This window comes from Myxine glutinosa, chromosome 3, assembly GCF_964187855.1.
Source record: "Myxine glutinosa chromosome 3, kmMyxGlut1.1, whole genome shotgun sequence".
NCBI lineage: Eukaryota > Metazoa > Chordata > Myxini > Myxiniformes > Myxinidae > Myxine > Myxine glutinosa.
Genome location: NC_136263.1, coordinates 76,055,656 through 76,067,643, shown reverse-complemented (window position 1 = coordinate 76,067,643; position 11,988 = coordinate 76,055,656). Strand labels below are relative to the sequence as shown.

Genomic DNA, 11,988 nt, shown 5'->3' with positions numbered 1-11,988 from the left:
GGGAAGCTCCGATTACAATAGATGCGAAAACGAAACCCGACACCTCACCGTAACATGGGGACAAAGAGTATCACTACCATGTTTCGAACAGAAAGCCCTGCACACAAATTGGGTAAGCGTAAGATGGCTAGCACTGTCGGCAGGGCCTGGATGCGTTGGCATTGTACTACGAAAACAACGAGAGTTCCGGGAGAACGGGCAAGCTAGCATTAAGACCTTGGCCCAACCAGGATACAAATGGGGAACCCCTGATTTTAAGCTACAAACACGCACACGCCTAGAGAAAGGCATGACTATGCAGATCCAGTGCAGCGTCTGGACCCCTGGCACGGCCAGTGGCGAAACTAAATACACACCATGCATCGAATACATACTCACGCCGCACCCCCAGGACAAGGCCCCAAAGAAGGGTGAAAACACATATTGGAAGGTGGCAAGAGAGGTGGCGACAATTCAAAATAGGACACACTGCTGGTCGTGCATGCACTTCCCCCAAGCAGGCACCACAGGAATACACATGATAGTGCTACCTCTGTCCCTCAATGACCTTTGCTCACAACCTATCGATTCCCCATGTTTAGTCACCACGCTGGAGAGAGAAGGGGTTGGCAACGGCAAGAGTTGCAATCGACAATTTAATTATCGCCCTTCAATGATTGCCCATGTGGCCGAGAGGCCTGCCCCCGTCTGGGTCAAACCACAGAAAGGGATGGTCTGCCTCCAGGGTTCCGGCCACTTGCTTATGGGAGAATCAGAATGCGCCTACACTCTCCCCGGGAAGCTGGGAAAAGGGAGCGCTGGGATTACACTACGAATAGTACTGCAAGATAAACACAACCACAACATAACGGCTATAACATTCTCTAGGGGGGTTAGTAGGATTAATGGGGTGATAAAGGGACTCCAGTGCTTATCCACCCACCTGGTCCCACCCCATGGGACAATGTTTATATGCGGCGACAAGGCTTACCCCTATTTACCAAATAATTGGGGGGGCACATGTTATCTTGGTTCAGTCCTTCCTGACGTTGAGATACTGGACGAACTAGATCCAAAGTCCCTGGACAGGCGACATAAGAGGTCAGTCATGAACGAAGATGGAACCACTAAACTACACGGGAGCCTATGGGAAAAGGTGTTAGGTTTCTTCTTCCCAGGTGCGGGCACAGCCATGAATAGCTTCCGGATAGATAAATTGGCTTTGGCCCTAGAAAAGGTGGCAAACGACACCGCTACGGCTCATGACATACTATTGGACACGGTAGTTCACATGCGTACAATGGTGATGCAGAATCGGGTGGCTTTGGACATGCTCCTGGCAGAGAAAGGAGGGGTATGCGGAATAGTAGAGGGAAAATGTTGCACTTACATACCTGATCCATCCGAAGGAGTGTCAGCCGCAATAGTGAGACTAAGGGAAACTAGCCACGCTCTGACGATCGACCGGATCGCGCGCGAGAACTCTTATAAATTTAGCTGGCTCACTGACTGCTTCTGGGGATGGACAGGCACTATAGTGAAGTGGTTATTGACCGCACTGGCCGTGATAATCGGGGTAGTAATTTGGGGGGCACTAATGAAATCTTTAGTCCTCCTCTGTATGAGAAAGTACTTTACAGGATGGAAAACGAAGAAGCCGCCGACAACGACCATGGTTCTGACCACAGAGGCTGTCGACCTGAATGGGTCCTTCAACAAGGCAGATGTGACCGGCGCTTCAGAAGACTGTATCGATTTCTGTGATGACTGTGATACTTGTGTTGAAAATCCCTTGTGGGAACTGGCTGATGCCTGTATTGATTTTTGTGATGACTGTGATACTTGTGTTGTAAACCCCTTGCATGAACTGGCTAACGCCTCTTATGTATTACAAGCTCACAGCTGTACACCCCCTTCCGACCCAACTATGGATCTGATTGCGACGCTGGGTCTGGCAGTCAATGGAGCCGACATGGATATCCTAGACCCGCAAGCCGACCAGGCGTCCATGGGAGACTTTGACATAAAGGAAGTCTCTCTCTTTGCTTCAAATGTTTCGGATTTTAACGCTCTGTACCCTGACCAGGAACATGAGACTCAAGATACTGACAATATTATGTATTCCCCAGAACAGCAGCACGTGAGAGATCTCATGGGCATGATCGTTGATTAACTTCGAAGATCTGCAAGGACCGCATCTGCAAAGGGTGGGGGGAGCAAGTACCGCAGGGGAGGTGATGGGCCCCCTGGCGGGGCATAACCTCATCTGGACCAGACGCCTTCGTTGTGGATCTGAAACGTTAATGGACTTTCATGTTCTGAGCCCTCAGGTTCCAAGCACGCACCACACGACACGTCCCCCAAATGCACGGGCGAGGCGCTATGGGCGCACGGTACGCCCTTGCGAGATACCCGCATTACACGATTGTCTTTCAATAAAGCCCGATGTGGCACGTTGTCTCTTGAGATACTTTGTCTCAACGAGACAAGAGGAAGGTTAATGTCGGTTATAGGTTTGTTACTGCATGAGCTCTGTTATAAATGTTGTTTGAAAATGTTATTTCATAGTTAATAAAAAGGTTTTCGCTTTGCCATAGTTTAAAATGAGAAATACACGCTTCATCTGTGCAGAACAGATGGCTTTGTTGTATACGTGCGTTCTTTACAGGCCAGATAGCCTTGTCGTAAAACTCTCTCTTTGGCCCGCAAACGGCGTCTCGAGCCACGGGCAGGAATGCGGATTATACGTGTGTGAAATGTGAACCTTACGTGGGATGCTTGAATTTGTAGACATAGACCTTTGCTGATAGACTGTTAAAACATTAACTATATTTCGTATAATCAAATGATGCTTGAGTTATGATAAATATATTTGACTTCCCTACTCTGGATTAAGTTTAAATAAGAAAGTGAGCTGAAAGGTACATCCAACACCTGGAACTCATCAAAACGCCCTCATACATTTTATGGCCTTATCAGGACCAGGAATGCAATCCCCCTTCAGTGAGTTATATTTCTTGTCACCTCGGAGCCTTGAAAACACATCTGGTCCGGATCCTAACGGTGCGTGCTTCACTCCTCCAAGGCGAAAGGACGGATGACGGTGGGGGACATGACCCATTGGGGATGCCGGTGGGAGGACCATTAGCCCAGTTCTCTTTGTCCTTTCAGACTCTAGCGGAGATTCTCTGATAAAGTGTGCCTCTATATAAATGAACTGCGAATCGATGTATCCTTAGGAAGGTTGACTTGGCATGCTGTCCATTCATGCTGTAGATGTCTTGCTCCCTCCCAGCTGTGTACTTGGTTTTTAATAAACGTTTGTCATTCTCAAATTGGTGGTGGAATTCTATTACGATCAAGAAGTCACTCCCGACACATGAGAGTATTTATGATGCAAATAATGGCCAAATTAGACACCCAAAAAGAAGAGATGAGGGCTCAGGGTGAGCAATTGGGAGGCCAAATGGGGGCAACGAGGGAGCGCAATAGTATAGGGGGCGATGGATAGCGTGCGCGGTGCGCTTTGTTGGATGCGAGGCCCGGCGCGGGTCGGTGTTGCTTCGCTTCTCTTCGAAGCATCGTTACCGATTCGGGCCTGGCCCCGCCCTGCACGGTCGAGTCCGGGCCTTGTCGGGCAAGGTGACCGGTCCGGTTAAAGGGCAAGTAGGAGGAAGTGGACGGTGCCCCCTGGTGGGGGCGAGGTTCCGACCGGGCGAGATTGAGCCATCGGGCCGGGGACCGGAAGGTGCTGCGCCGAGATGGTGCGTGGAATCTCGGCCCGACCAAACCGCCTCCCCTGAACCGAATGCTGGACGGATTCAACCTGCAGGCGACCAAACCACCCGAATTCATTGCTCGGCTTTGCGAAGCCGAGTTTTAATGATGTAACGACGCTCCGAGGCTCAGATATAGCGGACTGTGATGATAATAGTGTTTTGATCTGAAATTTAGAATAGTGAATAGGATTGGCAGAAATTGATGATTGGTAGAATGATTGGCAGTGATTGGCAAATTTTGATTGGTTGGAATTTGATGGCAAAATTTGTAGTGGGAGATGCCCGATGTGGTGGGATGGCAACTCTGCCATCTCTCACACACGGGGCACATGAGCGCTAGCTATGGGGTTTGGCAGTGAAAACTAGCCGGGGAGGGTTTGGATAATGTATAGGGACCTAGAGATGACCATAGGTAACGGAAGAGGTAAGTAGCGACATTGGACAGGTAGTGGGGACATAGAGAGGTTAGAATGGATGATAACGACGTGGGATGTGCTTAGTTAAAAGGGAAGACGGGGAGCACCAAGTTAGAAGGAAACCAAGTAGTTAGATCAGATGATGCTGTGTGTGTGTGTGTGTAAAGGTGTATTCAGTAGCGTATTGTGAAAAGTGTGAGGTGATTGTGAGTTGTATTGAGCGTGGAAGTGTATGAAGCAGCGTATGAGGAATAATTGTGATTGTGGAATTGTATTGAGCGTGGAGTGTATGGAGCAGTGCATGAGGAACAATTGTGGTTGTGCATTGTATGGAATGATTGAAGAAGCTTGGGAGGAAGGAGGGAGCAGGATGCACCAGGTGTGATTGCACAGGTGTGCAAATGAACAGGTGTATGGAGCAGTGTATGAGTGAGTAATGGTGATTGTGTGTTGTGTTGACCGAATGGTCCTGGAGGAAGGAGGGTGCAGGAAGCCCCAGGTGTGATTGCACAGGTGTGCAAATGAACAGGTGAGCATGGTTGTATGGAATAAATGGTCTGGAACACCAGGAGTATGGAATGGATGGTGTGGAGTGAGTATGGTGAAAACTGTGGAGTGGAGTGGATGGTGCGAAGGTGTGTATGGGGAGGATGGACCCCATCACGAATACCCGGGGAGGGTAGTTTAAGAGTTAGGTGGAGGGAGTAGGTAAATTGTGGTTGGATATTGGCATCTGTGGTGCGTGTGGAAGAATGGTGTTTGGATGGGTGCATTAGTGTCGTGGAAATGACTGGGCGTGTGACCTGTTAGTGTGTGTGTAGTTAAATGGGCACTCCGCCACTGTTAGGATGTCAGCCAGGTGAGGCCGCAGGTGGGCTCTGGGAGCCGTTAGAGTTGTTGTGGATGGGGCCCGAGGATCCGGAGGACGGACCCGGGTAGCCCAGTGCCAGAGATGGCACCGAGTGGGGTAAGCGCCAAGGAGGGCCTTCCCCAGGTAGATAGGTTAGGGTAAGGAGCAGGTAAGCTCAGAGGCAACTGCAGTGGTGGAGGTGTGCAGGTGGGTAGACCTGTTAAGAGAGCCACACGACCCAGTCCTGAAATTGTGCAAAGGCACAGGGAGTTGAATCGGGGGAGTGAGACCCCAAATTGAGGAAGCACCACAGTATGTTCAATGGGAGTTCGGTTCTTAAAACCGCATAGAGTAAAATTGCCAATGGATTGGCAGGGAAAGACCCCGGGTCGAGTTAAATTGTGTTAATGTCATTTAGAAGGTAGATAGGATTGGAATCTCCTTGCACCATCTACATCCACTCACTGAGGTGAGAAGACTCCACACCAGTTTTTGCAAATGTTTGGTTGGTTCTGAGACACATCGTGACGTGGGTGAGACATTGTGTTTAATTGCATCTCTTCCTCCTTAGGGGGGATTGATGACCAATTTGGATTAGGGGAGATATGGGAGACAGGACGTTAGCGACGGATTTGTAAATTGTGTAGATATGGGGAGGGGCAAGGGGTAGGAAAGGCTGACATGGGGGGATGAACGCTAGGGACGAGCTTTCTCAGCTCGCTCTCCCGCGCCCTTCATGTCGCATTGCCTTGTGTTGATGTGTACCCTTGCGCCCTTGCACCCCGCTAACCCTGCTTTGTCTTTCTTCCCCACTCATGGACCGTGGACTTTGTGTGCCGAGGGGAAAGTGTGCAGGTGTCGCAGTTGTGCGCCCGCACCCTCGCTGCTTGCCTGCCTGGACCGGCACACCACCTATAGACCACACGTTCTGTGGCCAAGCCCACCTTATGGACCACACGTTTTGTGGTCTAGCACCATATATGGACCACACGTTCTGTGGCCTGGCCCCTCTGCTGGCGCGAACCATTGCTGCCAGCATCTTGCTTGCGGACCACGGTCAAGGTGGTACCTATGCCAAGCAGGTGGACCACCTAGTTGGCCCCTGCTGGCCTTAATTAAAAAGGAGTGGACGCGGGTTGTGTTTTTTTTATTTTATCAAATAGGCAGCAAGCAAGAAACCGCCAAGAAACATCGGCCCAGCAGCCATCGGCCCAGCAGAGAAGATGCCAGTTCATGTATTTAAAATGTATGACTGTGCTAATGGTGGTGCTTATTGGTGCTTTTCATGCATGGTGGTGCTTTTTGCGCTTTTTAGTGCACTTTGTTATCTGATTGTGCATTTCTGTGCATGTGGGTGTGGTGTATCGGTACAGTGCAGTGCATGACCTTTCCTCTTTTCAAAAGCGCTGCTTTTGTCTTCCCAAAAGACAGGTCCTGGGTATAGTTGAAAAAACCAAACAGTAGTAGTGTTTTTGTAAATAATGCTCCCCACCGTTAAATGTTTAGTTTGAGAATTAATTCCGCAATTCGGTTAGTCTGTGGGCGTGAGTCTGCCAGGTAGAATGCAACACAGCAGGCGGGACATATCTAGTTTTAAAAATGTCGCACTCAGGGTGAGGTTAGCACGAGAGGGTAACTACACCTAAGTGTCACACATAACTGTAAAAGATATTCCTTGTGAATCGGCCCGGGCTGGACCTGGAGAAAGGGAGGGTACAGTGTTACGGTTTTTAGAACCAGCACTTCTAAATAATAATCCATGGTAAATAATTCCCTGTAAATATTCCCATCTTCTAAAGGTTAAAGGTCGCACCCTAATTAGTCCATATACAACACGTAGGGCACCATAGGAACTCTAGTTATTTCATTAGTATGTGTTTTAGGTAAGGCTCTGTTTGCAATAGTTTGAATCTGCGTTGCATTAATTAAATAAGATAGGTCCTTCAATCCCATTCATTTTGCGGCTTGACTCTCTCCAAATTGTGGTACGCGCCTCTGCTCGCCCAGCAGCATTCGCTGCCTGACTCAAAACGCCATTACGCACACGGTCAAGCTGGAGAAGAAGGGCGGAGCACCAGGAGGAGGCGTGGCCCCCCTGTCAACTCGTCATCAAAGGTGGAGCCAGCGAGCCCTCGCCAACCAACCAGGGCTGAGGTGAGTTCGCTAGTGGGCGTAGCCCTATGAAGCACGGCTTAATCTGGACCAGCGTTATATAACTGCGAGCGCATAGCCCTTTGACGGACTACTTGTTGGACTGCTTCTCGCCACGGACTTCTTGCTGGAGCTGCGCGAAAAACTTCCCCGGGGACTTCTGTTGAACATCGGCACGTCATGAACATTGAGAAAGAGAGAGCCGAATACCCTCCCCGCTATATGAACCCCGACAAATAAGGACCGCTCGCGTTCCAACGATATACGAGCAGCGCTGCCTGCTGGGTTTCGCCACGGAACTGGAGCGTGGATCGGAACCGGAGCGTGGACCGGGGTGGAGCGTGGATATATATATATATATATATATATATATATATATAATATTATATTATATATACATATATGTATACATATATACAAAGTTAACAACTGTAAATTGTGAATTTTTTTTGTTGTTGCATAATGAAAGAATTCTGAGAAAAACAAACGCAGCCACAAATGATGTCATTATTTTGCAGATATACCTGGACTTTGATTTTGAGTTGCTTTACATCATGCCACATGCAACAAAAGCACTACTCAACTGCTACTGCTACTACAACTACCTATTTAACAGCACCAATTATTCCTATCTTGTTAATGGCTTGGCTGGGGAACGGTTTTGGCACATGTCTCACAAACCCGCTGGCCAAGCGAGACCTTACGTTCGACTGAAGATGCCAGGTGTGACATATTTGGATATCAATCATGGTGCAGGTGATAACACAGCAGTTCATTTGTATTGGTGTGACATATTTTATTTTGGGTAGAAATTCAAGCTGTGCCTTTGTGGCCCCAGTTAGCTGTTCAAGCTAATCTTTATGTAGCAGAGAGTAGAGATCCACACAATATTAACAGTACATATATGTATAAGGTAAAATTGCTGCTGAGAATTGAAAGGCCTTCAAGATAAGCATAGGGAAATGTAAATTGTGTGCTTGTCAGCATTCCTGAAAGTGCCTACGAATAGTGCTCAAGTTTCCCATGCCCAATGATACTGCCTCAAAATCAATGTCTGAATTTTGAGATAGATGGCCACACGAGTGATTGGGGATGCTCTAGATGCCATGCTATCATTGCCTGAAACTTTAGCTGTGGTCGGCTCTCACTGCCAGAATGCACAGGAGTGACAAATGTCCTGCAATTTCATGCTTCTGTAGCAACTGCAAATCATGTTTATTCAAGCATCAACACAGTTAAAGCAATTACAGCATATGGTTACACCACAATCTTTTAATTAGCCATTTTCTCATTTCTGTCTGTTGGAACACAGTATCTGGCTAAAGTTTTCAACTGCTAATGGATCTAAATTGGCAAGTCATTATTTAAAATAAATTACATGAAATATTCAAGAACATGGCCCTTTTGGCCTGGGAGAAGTCCTCGGTTAATTGGTTGCTGTAACATCATAAGCTGAAACATAAATGATTCATAAAGAAACATCAATCAGAAGTAGCACAATGTAAACGAAGCAAGCTTAAGCTTTTAAAATATAATTAGAAAATACATGGCCCTACCAAATCCCAGACGTTTGGCACATTGAATGCAGAGCTGCCGAGGCAGCGATTAGGCCTTTTATAGCTTGAACTTTATTACGCCAAAGTTATGCCTTTTCATGCGACTCCTGAACATCTAACAAACCAAAGCCTGGCCTGCTGTCTGCACAAGATTGAGGTGACATGTATGAGGTCACAATGGTTCATGTCCTAGTGTGCATGATGGACAATAATCAAACACTAGTTCATCCATTAAAATGGGAATTCTATCAGCACACAGCAAATGAAGATGGTTTCAAACTAAAAAGGCGAAGCAAATGATCGTTTCAAAGTTGTATTTTCATTCTCTTGGTACCTGACAGCAAAATCATTTGAAAAAAACAACAACTCACAATATGTACATAGTATCTCCTATTTATAGCCAACAGCCTCTTCAATGCCATTCAAGCACATTGCCATTATAAACATCGATGGGATTTGTCATGGAATTCAACAAAAATGCAATAATCGAATGTCATGTGATCTCAGATAGATTTTGTAAGTTAAAAAGCACATTTATAAACAATGGAAAATTACAGCCACATTTGCCTCATTGATATCTTGTAATGCGGCGCATCGTCATTGGCCCTTTTTGCACGTACAATGAAATCGTACGATTCTTTATCAAGATACCACCACGATGATGATGTCAATTCCAACACCATAGCTTACCATTGCTATTATTCGTTGCTTGGGGAGACTGTGCAGAAGTAGAATGTTGGAGGCCATATTAACATCCAAGATTTGTGCAAATTTAGGCCTCAGGTCCACAATGTCAACACTTCTTGCAAGATAGCAATGCGCGTCGAAAGAAGGTTTTCAACAAAAAATTATGGATTTATCCTGAAAATTAAAATCAACCTTCCACGGGTTTCTGTAATTGTGTTTTTAGCGTTATAACATAATATAAATATAAAGAAAATAGATATTTTCATATCTAATTCAAGGATTTACTACAGTATAGAAGATGTCATCTTGGTAGGTATAACATCTTGGGAAAAAAATAATCACCTGCAAATATTCTCTGCTTGGCCGTTAAAATTGGTCTTTAGTTTTCAGCAGAGATACCCCAAACAACCTATATTGTTTACCTGCACATAAAGACTGCTGAAAGGAAATCTTCAGCCTTGAATTTTGCCAATACATTGGCTAGAACAAAAAAAAGGGGGGGAAAGGCTTTCTGAAAGCCAAATTATTGATCAGGTCAGTTGTATATCGCCTAATATTGCTGATAACAATGCAATGAGCAATGTAATCAGTACAAGTGCTTCAACCCTGTTCCCTGGCTCTTCAAAAATTTTACTCTATGCTCATAAATGTTCCAATGCACTCCTAAATACTCATCACTCCATCAAAGTTTTCAGTCCCATCCAAAATCTTGACCTGTCATCTGGTAGAACTTGAGATTAAAAGGCCTGTAGAATTCTCTTAGCTGTTGGACGTAGCGAGCATTGATAGATGGATGACGCCGACCCTTGCTCTTTCCAAGGCAGTGTGGTAAGCTGCTCCCTTCTGGCTTCTTGAGACAAGGAAAGCCCTTTGTCTGGTTGAAGTAGAAGTGTTTGTCTGAGATGATGCGTTTTAGGCCAAGAAAGTCCTGAACGCGAGCAAGCTCCCTCGCAGGATCCGTTACCAACCGCTCGCCGCTCACAAAAAGTAGCTGCTGCTGTGGGAAGTGGCGAAGCCAGTGTTCCAGGTGCTTAGCATAGAGACCAATTCGCACAGCACTCCAGCCAGAATCAACGAGGCCTATGGAGTGATTTCGGAAGGCTAGGTCCTCAAACGCAGGCAAGCGCGGTGCCTTCGAGAGTGTCTGAGTGTAGTCAGATATTGCACGCGTAACGGGGTCACGGACCACGACGATGAGCTTTGTGTGTGCCGACATGGCGTGGATTCGTGCAGGAACTTCTGGTGTCACAAAATAGCTTGGTGTCTTCTCCATAGTGAGCTGTCCTTCCATAGTTCTTGGCATGAGGTTCCTGTTAAAAATGAGAAAAGAAACAACTCAATTGATTTGACATTACAAATTCAGAAAGTTCAGGTTTCTATGCAAATCAAGCAGATTTAGTAAATTTATATGTAAATTAATAAAGTCTCATGAACATTTTTTTTTAACATCTTCAAATTTTGAAAATGCATCATTGAAATGTAGGAGTTAAGAGGTCAGATTTACATTGTAGTGTTGGTGAGTTCATGTGAAATTGGGGATCAACAATTGAAAGTTCCATAATGCCCAGTTCCATAACAAACCAATTTCCTTATAATCTCTAGCCAACCCTGAATTGAAATACGACATTGATTACTAAAATGCAAAAAAAAAAAAAAAAATCCCAAATGCATTTTGGAAGTTTAAAATGTAAGAGCGGTTTAAAACAATTTTACGAATTCAAGAGTTGAAAATAAAGTCAAGAATGCTTGCTCGCACTCTACAACCTTTGGATTACATCACAATTGAAATATTGTATCACTTAATGATTCCACTATTAAATGACATAGATTATTATCCTGTGCTCGCAAAGCGAAAATCAAGGTTAGGCATTCGGGTGCATACATGTGGCGTATGTTTGTGTGGCGTACTGTATGTGCGTGCATGTTTGAATTTTTAAAATTCATCTTCTCGGCAACCGATAGTCCGATTGACACGAAACTTTACACCATAGTAGTGCCTCCACCTGTATAATGTTTTATTCATAATTATGATGTCATAGGCTACGTGGTATAGGTGCCATCTTGGAAAAAACGAAAAACGTTGCAACTCTATGTCTCCAAAACCACTCATTGGAAAAAATTGAAACAAGGCTCATTGTCAAGTACTCCCCATGGGGAATAAGATACGTTAATGATGATGTCATCGGTGCCTTCATTTATGACGTCATAATTCGACAAGTACAATGCTTGATCTGATCAGTATGAATTTTTTTTCTCTGCAACTGTTAGTCTGTTGGACACGAAATTTTGACAATATGAGCTCCTGTTCCAGTGGAATTTTAAAATCATAACTATGACGTCATAGGTCACGTGGTACAGTCACCATCTTGGAAAAAACGAAAAACGTTGCACCTCGATATCTCCAAAACCGCTCCATGGAAAACATTGAAACGTGGCTCATTGTAAATAACTCTGCTTGGGGAATAAGTGTTGTTAACGATGACGTCATTGGTGTCGTAATTATGACGTCATAATTTTACAGCAACAACACTTAGTCTGATCAGTTTGAAATTTGAGCGTGATCTATGCAA

General features: G+C 45.5%; 1 protein-coding gene across 1 annotated transcript in view; it reads right to left on the bottom strand.

The window, feature by feature from the left end:
- Positions 1-8,366: 8,366 nt before the first annotated feature.
- LOC137414463 (heparan sulfate glucosamine 3-O-sulfotransferase 6) overlaps positions 8,367-11,988 on the bottom strand; it is a 64,570-nt gene continuing 60,948 nt past the window's right edge. The window contains exon 2 of the mRNA XM_078774214.1: positions 8,367-10,728. Within this exon, the coding sequence (XP_078630340.1) occupies positions 10,110-10,728 (619 nt within the window). The 3' untranslated portion in view covers positions 8,367-10,109. The remainder of the gene's footprint in view (positions 10,729-11,988) is intronic.